Source organism: Crocuta crocuta, unplaced genomic scaffold, assembly GCF_008692635.1.
Source record: "Crocuta crocuta isolate KB4526 unplaced genomic scaffold, BGI_CrCroc_1.0 scaffold41, whole genome shotgun sequence".
Classification (NCBI taxonomy): Eukaryota; Metazoa; Chordata; class Mammalia; order Carnivora; family Hyaenidae; genus Crocuta; species Crocuta crocuta.
The window spans coordinates 18,525,080-18,549,057 of record NW_027529428.1 but is presented as its reverse complement, the minus strand read 5'-3'; the positions used below and the strand labels follow the sequence as shown (position 1 = coordinate 18,549,057).

Below are 23,978 nucleotides of genomic sequence, written 5' to 3'. Positions count from 1 at the left end.
TCCGTCCCTCCCCCCTTCTCTCTCTCTTTCTCAAAAATGAATAAAACACTAAAAAAAAAACAACTTATGTTCCTCAAAATACACCATTAAGAGAATGAATATGCACGTGAAAGAGTGAAATACAAGTCCTCCATCTATAAAGCACTAAATGTCAGAAAGGAAATGATTACCCAAGAACAAAAAGCAGGTCAAAGATCCAGATCCTTCACAAAAGAGGACATCCAACTGGCTAATGAAGAGATGAAAAGGAACACAACCTGATTAATCATCTAGAAAACCCAAATTAAAAACACAGATAGCTTCATAAGCAACACACAGCTCAAGTGTTGGTGAAGGTAGACAGCAATGGGAACTCTGACTTAATGCTGCTGGGGGTAAAAACTGGCAAAAACCACTTTAAAAACTCCCACCGCAGTGGTATACACCCTCTGAGGCAGGCCATGTACAAGAAAGCGTGTTCACAGAAGCACCCTTCAGAACAGCTCAACCACAGCAACCCTCCGAAACCCCATCAAGAGCAGGACACACAAACTGTGAAACATACCCACAGGGCACAGGGCAGTATAAACCAAATCCCACCACGTGGAGAGCATGAGTCAACCTCAGGAATACAAGCTGGATAATTCCAGCTACGGAACGTCTGACTGACAGTAAGCAGAACTAGCATTTGGTGACGAAACCCAGGATGGCCCGCGGTATGTCCGGGTGAGGGGCGGTTAATGGGCTGGAAACGGTGACATCCATTTCTTATGTCAGGCGGTGACTGCCCAGTTCAGCGTGTTTCACAGACCTGTACTATACACTTGAGACATGTGCAGTTTTCTACGCATATATTCTGATTCTGTTAAAAAGTTTAAGAAAAATTCCCAACTGCATATGCTCTACCCACTCCAGCTACCACCAACTTCCCTCCTCTCTGTCCAAGCCAAACCCTTCAAAAGGGCTGCCCTTTCTGTCCCCCAGCCTCCCCTCTTACACTAGGTCTTCTAAGCAAGGAAGACAAAAAGACAGTAAAAAACAAATTAATATAAAATAACCACCAAAGGAAGTGGTAAATGTCTTAGGTGAAAAGAAGAACAGGAAAGTATCAACCTAACGAGGGCGTGGACCATGTTACAATATTCAATAGTGTGATCATGCTGGTGTTATTAAGTATAATAAATCAATAAGATCTGCTTTTCATGTTACTGAAAATGCAGTATTTGGTTCTGAGTTGTATGTTTTTAATCATATTAAACTGCTATTGCCGTTTCCACTCTACTGCAAACTCCTTTCATCTAAGTATATGGATATGAAATACACTGAGTAGACAATGCATGAAGTTAACAGATTTAACAAATTTGAGAAAATATCTATTTACCTAAATACTATACACTAAGATGGCCCTCTCCTAAAATTCCTGGGCTTTTTGTTTTATATAAATTTTGTCTTTTAAATATGCTTTAAGATTACTATGTATTAATTTCTACTTGTTTACATTTGCAGTGGACTAGTCCTGCGGGCCTTTAGAAAAGTTACAAGAAACAATATTTGTTTTACACGGGAGGATGTTCAGCTTCCTTGGCCCTCAATAACCAAAGGACAGTAAGGCCCCTCCGTCCCTGTGACAACCAAAAATCCCCCTCAGAACTCCAACGTGCTCCCCAGTGAGCGTCACCACCCCTCTTGAGCACTGATGCTTTAATGAAGCCAATGGTCTTCAACCTGTTTTGTTCCCAATACGGCCAAAAAGAGACACGTAAAAATTTTCATCACTGAGGTCTAAACAGTTGCAAAGGGTGCAGTGCGCTTGTAAACACACGTCCTAGAGCACAAGCTAGATCGCTCTCGGTGTGTCCAGCGGAATCTATACACCACAGGGACTAGATTCACGGACACCATGCAGGTCCGAAACAGGCAACCAAATCCTCACACTACTAAGAAACAGCACATCACTGCTTTATGAACTGGTGTCTACTCCACTTTCCTTTAATTATTTTTCTGACGTAAGCAGTGAAACTCTTTTATTGGTTACTCTGTCACATCTCTTTGCAACAGAATATGTATGTGGATTGAATTATATTTTAGAACAATCTGTCTTTTTAAATATGTTTTTAATTATTTGTTTGTTTGTTTATGAGAGAGGAAGGGGCCAAGCGAGAGGAGAATTGTAGGCAGGCTTCATGCCCAGCACAGAGCCCAACATTCACAACGGTGAGATCATGCCTCAAGCCAAAAATCAAGAGCCGGACGCTGAATGGAGACACCCAGGGGCCCCTCGTGTTTTTAAAACCCCCCTTTTTGTCAACTCAGAAGCCTTCTCCCCACCTAGAGCAAGGCTGCGAAGTAAGATCACCACTTGTGAAATGCAAGGGTAAGCAGGAAAAGGCAGATGGTGGAGAGTAACTGTAACCCACAGATTAGCCTGAAAAGTTTCACGGAAGAGCACATATGTACGTAACCGGTGTATCAATTAGATCCACTGAAAACTAGCTGTGCCTCCTGAATGCCTGGAAGTAGCCCCTCTCGGCATGGTGGATCACTGTGTGACGTCATGTTCCTGAGAGCGCACCGTCTTCCCGCCTGCACACACTGCCCACAGCAGCACCCTGTCGCACTCCATCACCCGCGCCCAGCACTGTCACCTTGTAAGTTCTGCCCACCCAACGGATAAGAAACGGTAGCTTGACGCTGCCTTCTCCTCCACCGTAAAAGATGGAATGCCTCACAATTTGTACAGCGTGGTCATGCCGTGGTCGAAGCGGACATCTCTGAATCGTTCTGGCGTGCGCAGGGGTGCTGTCCACCCAGACACCCCAGTGGTTCCCACCCCCACTTCAGAAGGGCTTCTATCCACCCCCCATCCAACCCAAACGCCAGCTCAGTGTAACCAGGGGTATCCAGGCGGCTCCGCCTGCATCTTCACCCGCACGCAGCGCCAGACGCAACAGAGGCTCCAGGGCCCTGGAGGGTTCCCTCTACACCAGGAAGAGTCTTCTCTTCCTTCCTGCACCGCTCCTGGGTGGTGCTCGTGTCAAGGTCAGCCTAGCCACACAGAAGGATCCAGCCAAGGGTCTGGGTTCTTTATTTCCTCAAAGAATGTATAGGAGATTGGAACGCTCAGTTCCATCAATTTCTGGGTGGAATGTCTTCTTGCAGTCACCTGGCCAGGTATTTTCACAGTTCTGGGATGAGTCAAGTTTTCTACTCGAGTCAGTTCTGGTTAAGTTTTATTTGCAATAATTTATCTAGTTCACCTAAAATTTTCAAATTTATTGGCATCAGTTATTCTTAACATTATCTTACCAGTTTAACGTCGGTGGGATGTATACCTGGGGCCTCTTTTCTCATTGTGAGTATTGTTTATTTGTTCTCTAACCCTTGATTCAATCAGGCCAGCAGTCTGACCCTCTGAACTTCCAGAAAGCCAGCCTTGGGCTCTATTATCCTCTCTACTCACAGGGGGTTTTCTGTGTTGTACATTCATGCTCATCTTCATCTCCTTCCTTCTGGCCTTCACTTTTCCTCAGGGTGAAGTGGTCGTTCACCGTCCAAAACCCCAGGCCCCTTTCTATCCTGCGTCCCAGGCTCTCTGGCTTACTGGAAGGCTTCTCTCCTCTCCCCTGTGGAATCGGGGTCGGCACCACCACCTCACGCCCACCGTGCAAGGTTCCATCTTCAGCAGGGCTCACCGCCCCTTCCCATACCTCCAGCTATCATCACATTTCGATGAACTGTTATGGAATAATTTCTTGAAAATCTGTTCATTTGTATTACTTTTAGAACTTTTCTGTAGAGTCCTCTTTCCTTCTCTTTAATCTTTCTCCTTGGGTAGTGTTACCCCTTCTTGGTGCTATTTAAGCCACCTTTGTGCTGAGGGCCCCTCCCAGCCTGGCCTCCTCCGGGGCCTTCAGTGTTCCGTATGCAACTGTCCAGCAGAGGCTTTCACGTGGATTTCCAACCTGCCTCTCCAGATTCATGAGTCCAAAACAGAAGTCTCGATTTCTCTCCAGCCATCGCTGCCCAGAACCCACCCCCCGCCCGGGCCTCCCACCTCAATGCAGGAAACCTCCACTATGCGAACAGCTGAGCCGACGCCGCAGGAGGCAGCTCTGGCTTCCCCTTTCCCTTGCTCACACCCAGCCCCTCGGCAGTGCCCGTGGCCCTGCCTTTGGAATGTAGCCCCAGATTCTGAATGTGCTCCCGGGGAACCAGACCACCCCTGCCTGGGCCCCCGACCCCATCACGGGAAAGCCCGCACTCCAGAACTGCGGGGTCGTCACGGGGGACGGAACTTTGGGGGCCGTGCCTGGCTGTCTGTGGGTCCTGAGGAGGCAGAACAGTGGACTGGCCACTGGCACAGCCTTAGGAAGCAGGGAGCCCGGGCCGGCAGAGCAAGAGCTGTTTGCCAGAGAGGATGAGAAGCGGTCGATACACTACTGACCGAGAAAGCACTAAGAATACGTACGGAATGCTACTTGCCTAAGAAAGAATGGAAATAGGTACACAAGCATATCCTTAATTTTGGAAAAGAGAAAAGTGATGGATAAACTAGGAACTAACGAGATTCATTAACACCCTCAAGAGTGGGCATCTGGCAGAAGGGGCGGGAGGGGAAGTGGCCAGCGACACTCTGCACAGTTCCGACTTCCGAAACCGTGTTGATATGTCACATGTTCAAAGTAAAAGAAACAAGAGGAAACCTAACTTTATTGCATATGAATAAAGCATTAATTGCACTGAAGAAGAAATAACACAAATAACCTTCAACAGTGTTTTTACTCTATACCCTCAGTCTAAACACATAAATACTCTAAATTTTAAACTCTAGCAAGAAAGTGTGTTTATCGCAGTGGTATCAATCCAGCAATTGTGAACCTACTGTCTGCATATTACAGAATTGGGGAAATGAATAACACACGAGAACGAGCCCACTGATGATGAACAGGAAATGGAGTTATCAGGATGAACGCATGGCTTCCAACACAGAAGTACAAACACTGATATGAGTGTATGTATGTGTGATGTAACAGCATTTATCTATCTACATATCTTAGCTCTATCCCCAACAAAGGGCCTTGAAACGAAGACCCCAAGGGACAAAGAGCACAATCGGCACCCAGATCTCGGTTCTTAAACACCATTCCCCTCCAGAAGGAACTGAAAACCCCCAGCCTATGATGGAGTAAGTGATACTGGACTAGCCTTTCAAATACATGAAGCTTCTTTCAGATGCTGATCAGTAAGCAGTGACAGACTGAATGGGTGCCGACTGACTGCTCCAGCTTTATTTCTAAGCACGCTTAATAGGACGGGATGCAAGGCAGGGGGACCGGAACACAGCAAGCAGATTGGTTGGCTGACAAAGATGGGGGTTCAGGTGGGCCAGGTGGCTGGAATTTATAGAAGAGAAAACCAGACAGGAGACAGTCCCTCAGAGAAAGAGCTCCAATAGTCCACACAGGGTTCCCTTAAGCAGAAATGCCCATTCCCAGGCAATTAACAAAGAAAGAACATCAACAGGGTGAACAATTCCTGGTGTCCACGTTCCAACAGAAGGAAAGGGAAAATGCATGGGACACCCGGGCACCCAGTAAAGACATCAGAAACTTTCAAAAGAAGCCCCAAAAGGGTCAGGCAGATCCTCCAGGAGAGCAGTCATCTGCTGGAACAAAACAAGCGTTAAGAAAAACACCACGTGGAGTAGGCCTACCTGTTGAGAACACTAACCAATCTCAGGTATTTTCATATAATTCAAGAGAAGAAAGGCACCAAAACTGTATCGTCAGGAAGAGATAGCAAATGAAAGTATATACGATACAACTGTAAACGTTTGAATGACTACTTTATATTGATATTTAATGTATTAATCATGTTGCCTCTACATTTATTTTACAAAATGTGAAAATACTGGCTACCTCTGTCTCTCAAACCTTATTTCGCCCTGAACGTCCTGAGTTATTCAAACGGAAATTCTAATTGAGGGGTTTCCAGGACCCCTAACTGGCCATGGCCTTGGGGTCCAGCACTCACGCAGGTGACACACCGCGGCACACGACTCTTGAACAAGTGCGTGACACTTTCTGCGGGGCCGTTCACCAGTCATACAAGAGAAAAGGGCACTTTCACTGTACATTTAGACACGGCCTCCATGTTCTTCCTGTGGAGCTCAAGGAACCTCAGCCTAGCTTCTCCAACCGCAGGTGAGGGGCCAGGGCCTGGGGAACTGACCTGGACCAGCAAAGGCGNTTCCAGGACCCCTAACTGGCCATGGCCTTGGGGTCCAGCACTCACGCAGGTGACACACCGCGGCACACGACTCTTGAACAAGTGCGTGACACTTTCTGCGGGGCCGTTCACCAGTCATACAAGAGAAAAGGGCACTTTCACTGTACATTTAGACACGGCCTCCATGCACCAGGCCTCTGGGTTCTTCCTGTGGAGCTCAAGGAACCTCAGCCTAGCTTGTCCAACCGCAGGTAAGGGGCCAGGGCCTGGGGAACTGACCTGGACCAGCAAAGGCAAGAAAGAAATCAAGTCTGGACCAGGGGAAGCTCACTACAGCCTGCAGGCCAGTCTGCACCCAGTGTTGCTATGGCCCTCGAGCTAAAATTAGTCATTCCCTTTTACTAAAGCTTTATAAATATGAATGTTAAAAAGACTGTCTTGTATTTGTGTGTGTATGCATATATGTACACATGTATGTGTGTGTATATATGCGGCTGTGTGTGTATACACATACACACACACACACACACGCATACATACACATGACAAAGACTGTAAGAGGCTCAGGAGGCCTAAAATATCTGGCTCTTTACTGGAAAAGTTTGCTGAACCCTAGTGTAGACGAAGTCTGCTCCCAAGGGAACCAGCCCCACAGAAAGTGAGCTGAGCTGCTATACGGCAGCAGCCAGAAGCTAAACACTCGACCTGTTTCTAAGTTGTTAAGCTCTGCCTTCCAGCTGCTGGAGCTACAGGGGACCTGAGCCAGGGTTGCAGGCTGAATTACCCCCAACTCTCCAGTGCCCTCGACCGCACCAAGGCGGCGGGACCTCCCTGGGCAGGCCTGGCAAGGGGCCTGAGGGCCAGCCCCCTCTGCGGGGGCCCGTTCTCTCCTCGCCCCGAAAGAGGCTCTGCTCCTCTGAGACACGCCTGCAGTTTAGAAAGGTCAGCTTAATAACAGAACTTGAACAAGTCACTATTCTTCCCCACAAGCCACCCACACACGTACCGTATCAAAATATAAGCTCACTTTACTTAACCATGACACTCCGCCACTGTCACTTCCTCAACAACCAGAATCTTTCAACTCTTCATCCCACGAAGCAGCTGTTCAGTACCTTCGACGGTCTGGGCGCTGTTCTGATAATGGGCCCCTGCCCCGATTCCAGGGAATCAGAGGATCCGCAGAAGCGGCCTGATCACAAAATCACGTGTAAAAACTACATTCCGGAACCGAAAAGTGCCAAGAAGAAGCTAAAATAGGAAACTGTGGCCAAGGGTGAAGAGAGCAGGGAGGCCTGCCTGGGCTAAAATGACAAGGGAACAGCTCCCTGAGGAGATGACACCTGTGCACAGGTCTTCCCAAGCTAAGGGAACAGGGGGTCTGACAGATCTGCCCAGCAGAGGCCAAGGCGGGCGGACCAGAGGGAGAGAGGAAGGTGGGGGACGTGGCGGCAGAGCGGGGGGCCAGGGCGGCAAGCCCTTACAGACGTGGTATCGCCAGCTTGTGGGGCCTCCCGACAGCTCTAGGCCACAAGGGTAAACTGGAGGCCCTCGCGGCGCCCAGAGGCGGTCCGCACGCCCCGGCTGGCGGCCCCTTCCCAGCTCCGCTACGGCCTTCCCGTCATCCTCTCCTCCTGGACTCCGGTCCTCCTGCCTCCCCCTCATACAGACGCTGTCTTTTTGCTGGGCCCACCAAATATCCCAGGGTAATCCCCCCGCCCCCCATCTTGAAACTTACTCATATCTACGACGCCCCTACTACATGCAAGGTCTGACTATTTACAGGTTGCAGGGGTGGGGGCCTGGACAGCTTTGGGGGGCCGTTATTCAGTCCACCACACGCTTTATTTCTGAGGATTATTTAAAACAGGATTGAGCTGCACTGCAAAGGGTATCGTGGGACGGGGTGAACTCAGGGATAAATCAGCAGGTTACTACTAATACGTACTTCCCATTTCTTAAAAAGAAATACTATCTATAGAGCCTAAAATATTACTTAGGATTTTTTTTAATGGAAATAGAGTTAGAAATAAATTAGCAACAGCCAAAAACTACTTCTTCAGAAAAGCCATGAGTACTCTGAGTCCTTTCTCATGGCATTTCTGGCATTCTCAAATGAAAAACTTAAAATTAATTATAACATTAAGAGCTTATATTAGGAAAGAAAAAAGGTTTAAAAATCAATGAACTAAGCTTCCATCTTAAGAAGCTACAAAATAAGGAATAAATTAATACCAATAGAGGAAAGGAAAAAAAGAAACTCAAAGCCAGTTCTTTGAAAAGATCAACAAAAATAAATGTTTTATCAGAATTTAAGAAAAAGACACAAGTTATCAAAGTGAAAGTGAAAGATACCACTATAAATTCAGTTGATATTAAAAGATAATAAGGGAATATCATGAACTTTATGCCACTGATTTTGAAAACTTAAATAAAACAAATAATTTCCTTAAAACACAAATTTATCCAAACTAAAGAAGAAACTGATAACTTGAACAGCCCTATGTCTACTAAAGCATTTAAAGTCACAGTTAAAAATCTTCCCACAGAGAAAACTGGACCAGATGATTTGGTGAATTTTACCAAACAACTAAATAAGAACTAATACCAATTCTATACAACCTCTTCCAGCAAAACAGAAGAAATGAAATTGGAACACTTCCCAATCCATTTTATGAGACCAGCAATACCCTCACACCAAAAACAGACACAGACATTACAAGAAAACTACCCATCAGTTTCCCTCATAAACACAGTTGTAAAATTCCTGCAGCAAGCTGTAGCATATCAGATCCAGCGATACAGAACGATGGCAGCACACCAGGGCCGGGGAGGCTTCGTTCCAGGGACACACGGTTGTGTAACAGCTGAAAATCAATCCATAAGTAACCATTTTAAGACACTGGAAAAAATATATATCATCTCAATAGATGTAAAAGAACGAGATTTGACAAAATGCAACACTTATTCATGATTGTAAACAAAAAACCTCAACAAACTTGGAATAGAATCATTTTCAACCCAATAAAAGCAAATGTATGGAAAAACTACAGCCGACATCATTCTTCTTGGTGAAGACTGAATGCTGTCCATCTCCAGCTGTGAGAAGGCCGGGACCAACATTCTCACCACCTTTATTCACACCAAATGAAGGTCCCAGCTGATGTACAAAATAAAAGGCCAACCTACAAAAAAGGAAGAAGTAAAACTGGCTACAGAAGACTATCTACCTAGAAAAATNCACTAAAAAGCGAGGTTAATAAGGTTGCAGGATATGCAGTTAATGTATGTAAATCAACTATATTTCCACATACTAGCAATAAAAATCCAGAAGTCTAAATTTAAAAACGCCACTTACAGTAGAACCCAAAAATGTGAAATACTTGGGAACAAATATAAGAAATATGTTCAAGACGTGTACCTAGTAATGGACACTGAACAGTATAGGTAGCCTGGGTGTAACTCACACATATAGGGTCAACTCATTTTTTAGGAAGGTCCTAAAGTTAATTCAATGAAGGAAAAGTTAATCTTTTCAATGAATGATGCTAGAACTGGATATGCACATGCAAAAAAGTGTTTTTAAAACCTGTGGTAGAATACAGAATACATTTGGTCTTTTTCACAGGATCCTGGCACAGAGCTCTACAAGTCCTTGAAATATCCTGAGTGAGAGCAGTGCTTCCTATGTTTATTCATAAGGGGCCCTCTCGGCCACACCTAAGTTTATGCTAATGAGGTGACTGCAGGAAGGCCTCTGAATAGCTTCCGAATGGAGGCCGGCCACCAGACCAAGCCATAGTTAAAGGGCTGGAATTTTCAGCCCCACCCCTCAACCTCTGGGAAGGGGAAGGGGCCTGAGATTGAGGTCAGTCACCAAAGGCAAGGTTTTAATCAATCACAGCTATGTAACGGGACCTCCATAGAAACCCACAAACAACGGGGCTCAGGGGGCTTGCAGACTGTTGAACACGTATGTTAGGAGGGTGGCATCTCCAAAGGGGGACAGAAGCTTGGCAACACCTTGCACCTACTCCGGCCCTATGCATTCTTCCATTCAGCTGTTCCCAGGATTCTATCCTTTATAAGAAACCAGCAATAGCAAGTAAAACATTTTGCTGAGTCTGTGAGTCAACGTGGCAAATCCTGTTCTCGACATCAGATTAAGGGATGAGGGGGGGTTATCCACACCCATTCTCCAATTATCTACAACAACTGAGTGTCCAACAATGTAATTCAAGCTTGATGCTAACTCTTGACGTTAGCACAGACCCCATAGGTTAAGGGCTCAGTCCCATGAGACTGCTTTCACTTCGTATGCCAGTCACTAGTCCCAGGAAGCACCCAAAATCCTAACTGACCAGCTATAAATTCAAGTATCCCCAAAACTCCTCCTCGGGTTCACTAATTGACTAGGATGACTCACAGAACTTAGGAAAACCCTACTTACATTTCCCAGTTTATTATAAAGGATATACCTCAAGAACAGCCCAAATGAAGAGACACACAGAGCAGGGTACAAGGGAGGGGAGACAGGGAGCTTCCACGCATGCTCTGGGCACATCACCTTCCCAAAACATCAGCGTGTTCACCAACCTGGAAACTCCCCATTGATTATGGGGCATTACAGAGTATTCACTACAGAGGCACAATGGATTCGATCATTGGCCTTTGGCGACTGAACTCAATCTCCAGCTCCTCTCCCCTCTCCAGAGACTGGAGGAGTAGGACTGAAAGTTCTAACCCTCTACTCCCATGATTGATCTTTCTGGCAACCAGCCCCTGCCTAAAGCTATCAGGCACCCCTGGAACCCCAGACTGGAGTCACTCTTTAGTATACAAGAGGCGTTCTTCTCACTCGGGAATTCCCTGGGTTTTAGGAGTTCTGTGCCGGCGATCTGGGGCAAAGACCAAATGCATGTTTTATTATGCCACAATACCTAAATCCACATTTTCCAATGTAAACGAAAATTAACTCAGAATGCATCAAAGGTCTGAATGTAAAATATAACAAGTAAAAACATTCTAGGACACAACATAACTTGAGAAAGTCTTTGTGCTGGATGGAGTAAGAAAACATTTCTTGGTTCACAAAGTAAGTACAAGCACCATAAAGTACAAATGGATAAATAAAACTTCAAATAACAGCTTCCATGGGGCACTTGGGCAGCTTAGTCGGTTAAGCGCCAACTTTGGCTCAGGTCATGATCTCAGTTAGTGAGTTCAAGTCCTGCGTTGGGCTCTGTGCTGACAGCTCAGAGACTGGAACCTGTTTCAGATTCTGTGTCTCCCTCCCTCTCCCTCTCCTCTGCTTGCACTCTCTTTCTCTCTCTCAAAAATAAATAAATGTTAAAAAAATTTTTTTAAGTTAAAAAAACTTCCGTTCTTCATAACAAAACTGTTATCAAACTGTTAAGAAAAAAGGCATATATAGAGTAGCAGAAAATACTCGCAAAACATATATCAGATGAAGGCCTCATAGCAGGAATACGTAAAGAAGCCTATAATTCAGTAAGAAGACATCGTGATAAAAACACGGGGAGAAGATCTGGCTAAATATTTCACCAAAAACAAAAACAAACAAACAAAATACATGTGACATAAAAGCACCGGAAAAGATGCTCACGACCATTAGCCACTAGACAAAGTCAAACTAAAACCACAGTGACATGTAACCACACGCCCAGTACAATACCTAAAATTCAAATTAAAACGGACAGCAGTGGGCGCGGGAGGACGTGGAGCAGCCAGAAGTCTCGTACGGTTCTGGTGAGGACACAAAATGGCAGCCACTCTAGAAACCAGTTGGCAGTTTCTTACAACATAAAACACAGGTATGAAAACCCGGTAATTCTACTCCTAAGTATTCATCCAAGAGAAACAAAAACTGTTCCCAAAATGACTTGTATGTGAATGTTCACAGAAGCAGTACTTATTAAAAGCCAAAATACTGGAAAAACCCACAGGACCATCCAGTGCGAAGCAGATAAACTGTGGGCTGTGCATCCAGTGGAGCACCCAGCAGTGAAACGAGACTAGTGCAGCTCATCGCAAGGTGAACATCAAAGCAGGATGCTAAGTGCAGGAAGCCAAAGGCAACATGCACCTTAGGGTAGGATTCCATTTAGGAGACTTTTTTTTTTTAAGTTTTATTGAAGTAATCCCTACACCCAACCTGAGGTTGGAACCCGTGACCCTGTGATGGAGAGTCACATGTTCTTCCTACTGAGCCAGCCGGGCACCCCAGAAGACATTTGAGAAGAGGCAAAACTACCAGAAGAGCAAGGGAAAGAGGCATCTACGGGGCCAGAGGTGGGGAAGGGATTGACGACAAACGGACACAAGAAAGGTTTTTAAGTGATGAACATCTTCTAGAATCCACTGCTGTGATCATGGTCTAAATGTCTGCCAACACTCAGCAATTATATAATTAGAATCAGTACTTTTTTTTTAAGTTTTTATTTCATTTAAGTAATCTCTACACCCAAAGTGGAGCTCAAACTCACAACCCCAAGATCAAGAGTCGCACGCTCCACAGATTGAGGCAGCCAGGAACCCCGAGAATTGGCACTCTATTGCAAGTAATTCCATACCTCAATAAAATAGATTATTTTAATTCAAAAAAACCACTAGATAACAACCGAACCCTATGCTGCACTATTAGGAATCTGTGGGCATCTATCCTCTTACTTTATTTATCAAACTTTCTAAGGGACTGACATTTAAACACACAAATACAACTTAGCCTGATACTCTGAAATGGGATCCAACAGAGACCTTCACTGGTCAGAGGCCCCACATGACTTCTGTCTCCATGTCAGCAGTACACACAACGTTCAATAAAGCATGTTGACAGTTTTAGTGAGAAGTTTGTAGTCAAATCATAATTTAGGAGAATTCAAAAGCAGAAGCAAAACTACCTTTACTTTCAAAAAAAAAAAAAAACCCATACTAGTGTGTATAATTCAGTGAAATACTCAATTTAGAGCTCTACATACAAGATCAATTACCAAGAATTGTTTGTAATCTATTTTAGTAATTTCAAAGGAAACAAAATCCCTTAATCCTTATTCTCAGTAATTTCTCATAAAATCTCATTTCAAAACTTTGATGGTAAAACCAATACAAATGTGCTTTGGTAGCTAGTGTTAGAACACCAGAACAAAAATAAATGGGTTACACGTTCACATCGACTTCGGTAGCGCAAAGAACTTTTTCACAATTTCATTAGAGGCAATATACTAAAACTGTGAAGCAGAAGTATTTCCGCTTTCCTTTGTGTGTGGATGTGTGTGTGTAAGAAACAAGAGAAACCTTTTAAATGAACAAATAATATGTAGACTATGCGGGGAAGACAGCATACGGTTTGGCCAATCTCTGATCTAATCTACAGAGCCCAGGCGTCACGTGAACTTGGACTATCAAAATGACAAGGTCTCAGTACTCTAAGAGAAATACATGTGGGCCGTGAACCCAGAAGCGGTGTCTAACCTACAAGAAAGCGTACACTTTGGTGAGTCCCAACCTGGAGTCGAGCTGTGGGTACGGCATGGGATCTGAGAACACGCATGTACAGGGAACACCGTGCACAGCCATAGTAGTTACATTTTTTCCTCTATCTAGATATCATTGTTAATAACAGGAAATTCACTTAAAAACAGCACTCTACTAAGAGTGGCATTTTGACATCACATGGCTTCTCAGTCGACGTAGGACCCCTATGATGTCTGCATACACGAAATGTTCACAATTTAAAAGGGAGACCTCATCCTCCAAACGATTAAAAATCCCTCGTATGGTTCAAACAACAACTTGCCTTAGGGGTCAGGTGCAGTTCCAGCTAAGCCACCACGTTAACCAGGCCCTTAACCTTAGAGGGGCTCTATAAAATGAAAGCATCTCGATTGTTCTACAAGGTCTTCTTATTCTAAAAGTTTTCCTACAACAATACCATTATTGTTCTAACAATAATTCAGAAACTCAGTTAATGTCACAATTTCAGGAGCCAAAACCAAAATATACTACTAATATACCTGGTGAGGGTTTTTTTTCCTGAAATTACTCACTTTATATATATTTATTTGCTTGAAGTAACTCACTACTAGAAGATAATTCTTTTAAAGAAAGTGTGAAGGCGGCGACGAGAACACAGCAGCCCAGAACCAGGATCTCAGCAGGGACCGTGTGCACAGCTCCAGGCGTGCCGGGGCGGGTGTTTTACACACTCCCTCAACACACGCTTCCCCGTGCTACCACAGGCCCCGCCGCACTTTGAATAGCGCCTCTGTGCACCAGTGTGCACAACTGCATGCATCTGTAGGGGGAGGCGCTGGAGGGGCAGAAAGGAGTCTAGTAAAAATTCATATTTTTACTAGGAGAAGAACGAGCAGGGGTAAGAGCGGGGCTTCTCGGTTTGTATACATTTCATACATTTTGTATACATTCTGACCTACCACCTATTTTTTTTTAATGAAATTTTATTTTAAAAATGTAAACGTACGTGAAATGTGGTTACTGATTTTAAAACAGTATATTTAAAAGGGAAGCCAGAACCCACTGCGCCCAGCCTCAGGGCACCTCGGGGCTGCTCGGGGAAGCGGCAATCTACTGCACCCCACCCTCCAGTGCACCTTGCTGCCGCTGAGCCCGCACCCACTGCGCCCAGCCGCCAGCGCGCCTCGGGGCTGCTCGGGGAGGCCGCAATCCACTGCACCCAGCCTCCAGCGCGCCTCGGGGCTGTGGGGAGGCCAGAAGCCACTGCACCCAGCCTCCAGCGCGCCTCGGGGCTGTGGGGAGGCCGCACCCACTGCACCCAGCCTCCAGTGTGCCTCGGGGCTGCGGGGAGGCCGCACTCACTGCACCCAGCCTCCAGCGCGCCTCAGCCTCAGGGTAGCTCTAAGTCTGCTTACTCGTCTGCTTTCTGGTGTATTAGGCAAAGGATGTAAAAAGAATGAGCAAGAGTCGGGAGCCAGAGACACTATGGGGGGGAGACAGGGGAGACTGTCGAAGATAACTCATAAAAGCCGCACAACATCTCCACAGCCAAGGAAAGGCGGTTTAATCATGGCAACTACAGGCTGAGTCCCTGTTTGGGCCGAGTTCCAGAGTACAAATGATGACCTTCAAAGAAGAAAATAAAAGTAGTTCCTGTCCTCAAGACCACTTTATAAGCTTTACGTTTTGGGAAACAAACAAGGTGCCCCTGGGATACAGATGGATGGAGAGGAGAAGAGAAACCTTAGCGGGGTAGAAAGGGAAGAGGGAGAATGAGGAACTGGGGACTAAGAATAGTCAGTAATGAGGACACCGTTTTCCAGCATTTTGTTTCTGAATGCTACTACTTCAGAATAGAAATTAAACCTCTAATTTTTGAAAGTCTGAATTCTTCAACAAATTTAATGAGGCCTCACTAAATTCAGATTTTTTATACTGATATAAACTATGATAAATTTAAGTATTCATTTTAACTATGCTAAGACATTTTACTTATCTGAATTTATAATTAATGTCCACATTCATAACGACATCATTAACATAATGACATAATAACATTAATGACAGACCTACTGAACTAGATCTTTCAAATATATGTAAGGAAAAAAACNAAAAAAAAAAAAAAAAAGATTTGCCCCAGATTTTTCTGTAATTCAAACATTGATTTTTTTTTTAAAACAAAATACAGTAAAAAGGGCACCCCTGGGTGGCTCAGTTGGTTAAGCATCCAACTTGATTTTGCCTTAGGCCAGGATCTCATGGTTCATGAGACTGAGTCCCACACCTGTACTGACAGCACAGAGTCTGCTTGGGATTCTCTCTCTCCTTCCCTCTCTCTCTATCCCTTCCCTGCATACTCATGCGCTCTCTCAAAATAAACTTAAAAAAAAAAAATACAGTAACAAATCTCATGAGTTAAAATATATAGCAGATTACCCCGATCATGCAAAAGTTACAAAGCACAGCAAAGAAAATAAATCTGATTCATCCTTAAAAAACAGTATTCGAGGCAAACTTGTTAATCTGGTAAAAAGCATGTGGCATGTGACTTAATATGTCCCCAAAAAGTCAACCTATAAAAGAAAGAGTTGTAAGCTGTACTAAACATTAAGCCTTTTCCAAAGAATATTAATAATGTGGAGAAGCAAAACAATGGGCAACAGACAACATACAAGAAATCTACCAGTAGTGACAGCCACCAAGCCCACTACGGGTGGGCAGTCACGGTCCTTCCCTCCGGCCTTCCCAGAACCACTGTCCCTGCTAGAACATTCCTACCTCCGTGCCCCAAACCCCTCTACGTCCTTCTGCCCAACGAGGCCCTCGGCGGCCCGCAGCCGGCCTAAGCGCGGCGACAGCACCGCCAGCTGTGGGCCCCAGCCACCTGGAGACAGAGTCCCCTGGCCCTACAGTCACAGACACGAGGGTCCCAGTTCCCTCGGGCAAGGCCCCCGTATCTGGCTAAGGAAAGAAGGAGCCCGCAGGGGAAGCCCTCATACAAATGATGCACAGCTAAGGCGCAGGGGCCGCCCCCCTGTGGGCCCTCCCTCCCCCGCCTCCCCGGGGCGGACAGTGCTCCCTGCAGTGCCACTGAAGCCCTCACCCTGGCAGCGGCAGAGGGGAAAATAACCCCACCCCCGGATTACCACCGTGGGCAAGATAAGGTGGGCAGGTGGGCTGCGCTACACCAAAAGCCACACCAGACCCCATTCACACGGAATGTTTCCTCAATACCACAAAATTCTGCAGTACTTTACGGTGGAAGCCACAGAGGGTGAAGGCTGAGTAACTGAGGCCTCTTCAGAGTGAAACTGAAGAGTACTGGCCACAACAAAAACACCTCTAGAAACTTTCCGTCTGAGGTAGTACCGCGTTCCCAGCACTGCCCTGGGGGGTACTCGACGTGCTCGGTACTTGCTGAATGCAGAGACCACTGTATGTCGTTCCCTCAAATGTTAATTAATTGTCTGACAGGATCATCTCGTCTCTATTTTTACTGGGAAGAAACTGTGCTTCAGTCGACTTGTGCGTCCATCTGCTTGTTAGCAAGACCAGGATGCCGCGTGGCAGCAGCTTTCGCCTTCACCACCGGCAGCTGTCCTTAGCTTTACTAGTCGGAACAGATTCATTTCAACCTCATGGTGTAGAAACAATGACAAATACGGGAAGTGCAAGACAACTTATTCTTTAGCTGCTGGTAACACATTACAACCGGGGGAACAAAATTCATCCTGCCCTTCGCCGCTGTGGATGCCGATTCAAAGATACGGTCCGTCGACACACACTTCAGCAGCCGCTACTACAAACACCCTGCGAAGCACACGCCCACACTCAGCACGCCTGACAGGTAGCTTCTGCTACTCAAAGTGCTTTCTGAGCAACGAATAAATGCAGGGCGCACTGCTGTAGGGAAGATACTCGATTTCTCCATCCCAGCTGATCTTTCATGACTACTATTCATGTATTATAAATACTTTAATGGCTCAAATTATGTTTTCAACTTCCCCGACAATCAACATGGTGCCAAGGTTTCATAACTAACACAGACAATGCATTTTTTCTCTTGTGAAAACGGACGAAGAAATTATCAGTAATGCAATTCAAATCACAGAACACTTTTTAGAGGAAAAGAGGCAATCACAACTGAGGGAAAGTTAATTTCATAGTAAGATTTATTTACATACCAGCACAGAATATCCCTGGAACTTCGCTCCTGACTATTATGGTCCGCACTTTCTTATCAGATTTCAAAGCATCCACAGCTTTTGAGAGCTAAACACATACAGGGAGGGTAAGGAGGAAAAAAAGGAAAAATCACTTCTGGGTTGATGTCAACATTGTATCTTAATATTATAAGCAGTTTAATCTTCACACTCACCATTTTTACCAGATTTTTACTGAATGAGTTTTTGGCATAAGCTCTGTTTATTCCAAGCACCACAATTCCTAGTCAAGAAAAAAAGGCACACCTGAGTTAGTGAATTTTCAGGGTACAGACTCCCACACACACAGCTAGTTAACTTGGGACTTGGGAAATCTGCCTCTTCCTTTTCAAGAGAAGCACATTTTTAAAGAATGTGGTAGATGTACNTTCTGGGTTGATGTCAACATTGTATCTTAATATTATAAGCAGTTTAATCTTCACACTCACCATTTTTACCAGATTTTTACTGAATGAGTTTTTGGCATAAGCTCTGTTTATTCCAAGCACCACAATTCCTAGTCAAGAAAAAAAGGCACACCTGAGTTAGTGAATTTTCAGGGTACAGACTCCCACACACACAGCTAGTTAACTTGGGACTTGGGAAATCTGCCTCTTCCTTGAGGTTCATGCCAAGAGCTTTGCCCTTATTTTTGTGTTTACCCTCCTTTTCAAGAGAAGCACATTTTTAAAGAATGTGGTAGATGTATGTAATCAATAAAATCAGCCTAGTAATTAATGCCCACCTCTTCTGCCAGTTAGAGAAGAACTTTACAATACTGTGCTCCTTTCATCTGACCTCTTCTTAAGCACCACCAAGATAATCTGGCACATTGTACTAAATTCACTCACGGGTGAGCATTCTCAACTACAGAACGCTATTTAGAATGTGCCTTCATCACCTTCAAGTACGTACAGAAGTAAGAGCTAACAAACCCTTGTCACAGGCAAGCCTGTGTGACTGCTTGTCATACTGCTCTCACTACTTCCAAGGTTTCTCTCCTGACTCGGTCCCACACACACAACCTGAAGGCACTTGCACTTACAAGTCCAACCAGTGATTCAGCCTCATCTAGAAAAGCAGAGTTCGTTCCCCCAGGAAGCCCCGCTCCCCCTCCTAGTTCCTGACTCAGACCAGCACCCATTCCAACTGCTTCCCTCTGATCAATTATACATAAAATCCACCCCCTGCTTAAGATCCTTTATTTATGTGTTTCCAAAACATTTGCGTTCAAAGCCCTACAGAGCCTGTACTTGACCTTGCTTGTCCGGAGTGGGCGCAAACAGTGCCTGTGTAACAGAAACGCCTCCCGCCTCTTTGGGGGTGGGGGCGGACACTACGATCCTTACTTGTTACTGAGGTACACTCACTACAACAACATGTACATGTGCCTTCTCTATGCCGGAAACTGTACAAACCCACTTTTCAAAGAAAGTGCAGAGATAAACTTCACTCACAGAACAAATGTTCACGAACTCCAAACGTTCTCAGCATGGAGAAAGTCACAAAGAACTGGTATCTGACCTCGGACTGACCACGGGTAAGGCCCCCACCTAAGGACGAGAGCTGTCACTAAGCACTTGCTGGACGCTGTTCCCAGAGCTTTATGTTTATTGAGTCACGTGATGCCCACACAACCCAAGGGGTCAGCACTCTTTTCACCCTATTGAAGAGACGGAAGAAACTGGGACTTGGAGAAGCTAGAGAGGCGACCGGCTGTACACCTGAATGTGTGACGCTGCTACACCGTTCGAGCTCCCGCTGCCTCATGAGCAAAGCCACTGGGGAGACCAGACAGGTCATTAGCTCAGCGTGTTAAGTGCACATTACGGTGCTCAGCCTCAAGGAACTCAAGTCTAGGAAGGAAAGGCAAACAATAAAATAACCCTAAAAATGTGCAATTCAAAATGCTTTACACGCTGTAAATGGTGCTCCAGCAACTTGTAAGCTTGCGTTCAAGATATGGTGCCTGCNTAAAAAAACAAAAAAAAAAAGATATGGTACCTGCAGTCCAGCCGAGAGCGAACAGGTCTGCTGAGGTCAAGAGACTTAGGATAGGAAGCCAGGGAAGGGAATCAGGAGGGTTCAAGAAGTAGAAAGTAAATGAATTACTGATCGACTGGACTGAGAAGTGACTGCACTAGAAGGTGTTAAGAGTATCGACGAAGATTCTACTTCAGCTACTGGATGACAAATGACATTTCAAAACAGAACCATAACAAGAACCAAGGTGAGGGTGGAAAGGGCTAGGGTTCTGGAATTCAGTTTTGGTTTAAAGTGAATCTGAAGTGCCTCTGAGATAATCCACATTGTTATCAACTCTGAGGGTACTGAGAGGCTAAGAATCCAGGCTCTGAGGTCTGATTGCTAGAGCTGAAAGCCCAGCCCAACACTTACTAGCTGTGTGACCGCGGGCAAGTTACTTACCGCCCCTGTGCTTCAGTTTCTTACTCTGTTGAGATACTAATAGTTCCCAACTCTGTGGGACTGTTGTGAGGATCCATGATAAAATATACATAAAGTTTACAACATAAACATTCAATTATTATTGTTCCTCCTAACACACTTTGATGCAGTAAGTAGAGTATTATTATTATCTGTTGATATGTAACCTTCCAGAAAATGTACTTCCATACAGAAATAAAGAGTGGTGTACTACAGCATTGGCTATGGGTGACATTTGACATAAATGAGATTGTAGAGCAATTTCTGCTGGTACTGATCTACATAAATGGGTCTTACAGATTGCCTTAATTCAGCCATAAAGAACTTTATCAAGGTACCATTTTATAATTAATAACATTCTGTGAAATGAATTTCCTTTATTTAGTTTCCTTCCGATGAGCATTTAAACTGTTCCTAAATTTTCCATAAAAAAATAAAATGAGATAAAATAAAACGGTTCCTAAATTTTCCTAAATCCTACAATGCTGCAATAAACATTCTTGAAGGCTTCTTTCCTGCAGGTGTGTAAGTACTTCTGACAGGTATCAAGTAGAATTTCTAGGTGTGCATTCTTAGTTTTTTAACAGATATTCCTAGAAAATACTGTCCCTATTAACTGCTTGGCCAAAACACTTATGCCAATTTGTTCACCACAGCCGACCTCAACGGGATGAAAAAACCTCTTAGAAGACATTTGGAAAATGAAAAAGAGCATCTTGAAACTGTTACCAGGTGGAATCCAGGGTTTTTGCAGGGCCTGAAGCCTATGAAATTTAAGGAGCCCTTGTCAGTAAAAAAATACAAAGTACCACATACACGGGATTAGTGGCCGATGTAAATGTTAAAACCCTCAGGGTTTTAAAAACTTGAGAAATGGTACATTGGCTAATTATGTATCCGAACTACAGAAGGTCGTATCCTTCCCTCTGTAAGTGAATATTGTACATATTAATAATTCTGAAAAAAAAAAAGTACAAAACTAATTAACTGGAATTGTAAGGAACCCCAAATAGTCAAAACAATCTTGAAAAATAAAAACTAAGTTTGAAGTCTTACTTGAAGAACTTAATCAGAACACTTCCTAATTTCAAAACTTACTACAAAACTATGGGAAGGGGGGAGGCGGAGGGGGAAACACCACCAGTGTGGTGCTGGCATCAAGACAGACAGATCGACAGAACTGAACTGAGAGTCCACACATAAACACCTACACTTATGGTCGATTGGTTTGCGACAAAGACCAAGACCATTCAGTCCTAGAATAGTCTTTTCAACAAATAGCAGGGGGACAACTAGGTATTAACCCGCCAAGAATGAAACTGGACCCTGTCCTCACACCATGTATAAAAATTATCTCAAAACAGATCTGAGACCTAGTGTAAGAGCTAAAACTGTTAACTCTCCCAGAAGGAAACACAGCCCTACATCTTCATGACTTTGGACCAGGCAACAGGCTCTTCAATAGGACAAGAAAAGCATAAGGAACAAAACAGGTAAATCATAATTCATCAAAACTATCAAGAAAAAGTGAGNTAAAAAAAAAAAGAAAAAGTAAGAAAAACAACGCACAGAATAGAAAATATCTGCAAATCATACATCTGACACAGGGTTAATATCCAGATTATAAAAGCATTTTTACTACCCAGGACAAAAAGATAAAGGAATGGGCAAAAGGTTTAAATAGAGACTTCTAAGGGAGATGCACAAATGCCCAACAAGCAACATCATTTGTTATTAGGGAAAAGCAAATCAAAGCCACAACGAGGCGCGGGCTTCACGGCCAGCAGGGCGGCCGTGATGGGAAAACGTGCAGACAGACGGAAGCGTGCTGGTGAGGAAGCGTGCTGGCTGGGGCCCGGAGAAGCAGGACCCAGGCACTGCTGCGGGGAAGAGCAGGGAGGTGCCTCCAAGGCGCCACACAGAATGACCCCAGGGCCCGCTGATTCTGCTCCTAGGGATCCACCCAAGAGAAATGAGCACAAATGTTCAAACAACATTTATACACGAATGTTCAGCAGCATTATTCGTAATATCCTAAAAGTAGAAACAACACGTGGCATCTCCATATGATGGAATAAAAATGAGAACGGTGAATAAAATTACAATTCCCAGCAAGAACGCAAGAAATGGTTAAAGTCTTGAAAATGAAGGGGTGGCACCCTTCCACAGTGCCTTTTTTGTTTAATTTTACCACCATGTGCAATACGTAATATTTTACTTTAGAAATTTTGTAAACTTCAGGGGCGCCTGGATGGCTTAGTCGGTTAAGCGTCCGACTTTCGCTCAGGTCATGATCTCATGGTTCATGGGTTTGAGCCCCGCGTCAGGCTCTGTGCTGACTGCTCAGAGCCTGGAGTTGCTTCGGGTTCTGTGTCTCCCTCTCTCTCTGCCCTTCCCTGGCTCATGCTGTGTGTGTCTCTCTCTCTCTCCCAAAAATAAATAAAACATTTTAAGTGAAAAAAAAATAATTTTTTGCAAATCATTTATCTGATTATCTGATACAAGAGACTTGTATCCAGAATATATTAAAAACTCTTACAATTTGACAATAAAAAGACAAACAACCCAGTTAAAAAATGGGCAGATTGGAGACGTTTCTCTAAAGATACACACATGGCCAATAAACACATGAAAAGATATGCAACATCATGAACCATGAGGTAACTCCAAGACACAGCCACAAGGAAATATCACTTCCAATGCATCAGGATGGCCACGATCAGAAACACAAATAACAAGTATTGGTCAGATGTACCAGGAAGTGGAGCCCTCCCGCCTTGCTGCTGGGAACGTAGAATGCTGCAGCCACTCCAGAAAGGTTTGGTAGGCCCTCTACACGCTAATCACAGAATTACCACATGACCCAGCAAGTCCACTACACAGAAATGAAATGTCCACCAAAATGGACATGAATGTTCTAAGCAATGCTGCTCACAATATCCAAAAACTGGAAACAACCCAAATGTGTATGAATGATGAATAAACAAAATGTGGTCTGATCTATCCAAAAAACGGAATGTCATCCAACCATGAAAAGACATGAAGTACTGATACACGCTACCGCAGCAACGCACCTTGAAAACATAATGCCCCGTGGAAAAATGCACAAAAAACCACAAATGATTTCTTCATGATTGTCCCACACACACAAAGCTACTGAGAGAGAAAACAGATAAATGGGCCCTCTTCTGGGGGGTGAAGGGGTATAAGAATGGGGAGTCAAGACTTAAGAAAACAGGGTTTCTTTCTGGACTGATAAAAATGTTCCAAAATTGGGGGCACCTGGGTGGCTCAGTTGGTTAAGCGTCCGTCTTCGGCTCAGGGCATGATCTCACGGTCCATGGGTTCGCGCCCCGCATCAGGTTCTGTGCTGACAGCTCAGAGTCTGGCACTTGTCTTTGGATTCTGTGTGTCCTTCTCTCTCTGACCCTCCCCTGCTCACGCTGTCTCTCTCTCTGTCTCTCTCTCTCTCTCAAAATAAATAAAAGACATTAAAAACATTTTTTTTTAAAGTTCCAAAGTTGGATTGTGGGGATGTCTGCACAGCTCTCCATACTAAAATCAATTGTACACTCTGAATGTTATGGTATGTGATCATGTGTCAATAAAGATTTAAAAATACATACATCT

General features: G+C 44.5%; 1 protein-coding gene across 1 annotated transcript in view; it reads right to left on the bottom strand.

Annotated features, from left to right (window-relative positions):
- Window positions 1-18,143, bottom strand: part of AUH (AU RNA binding methylglutaconyl-CoA hydratase) — a 140,905-nt gene extending 122,762 nt beyond the window's left edge. The window contains exons 1-2 of the mRNA XM_077759487.1: window positions 18,080-18,143; window positions 17,886-17,973 (exon numbers count right to left, since the gene is read on the bottom strand). Coding sequence (XP_077615613.1) covers window positions 17,886-17,973; window positions 18,080-18,082 — 91 coding nt within the window. The 5' untranslated portion in view covers window positions 18,083-18,143. The remainder of the gene's footprint in view (window positions 1-17,885; window positions 17,974-18,079) is intronic.
- Window positions 18,144-23,978: the final 5,835 nt, after the last annotated feature.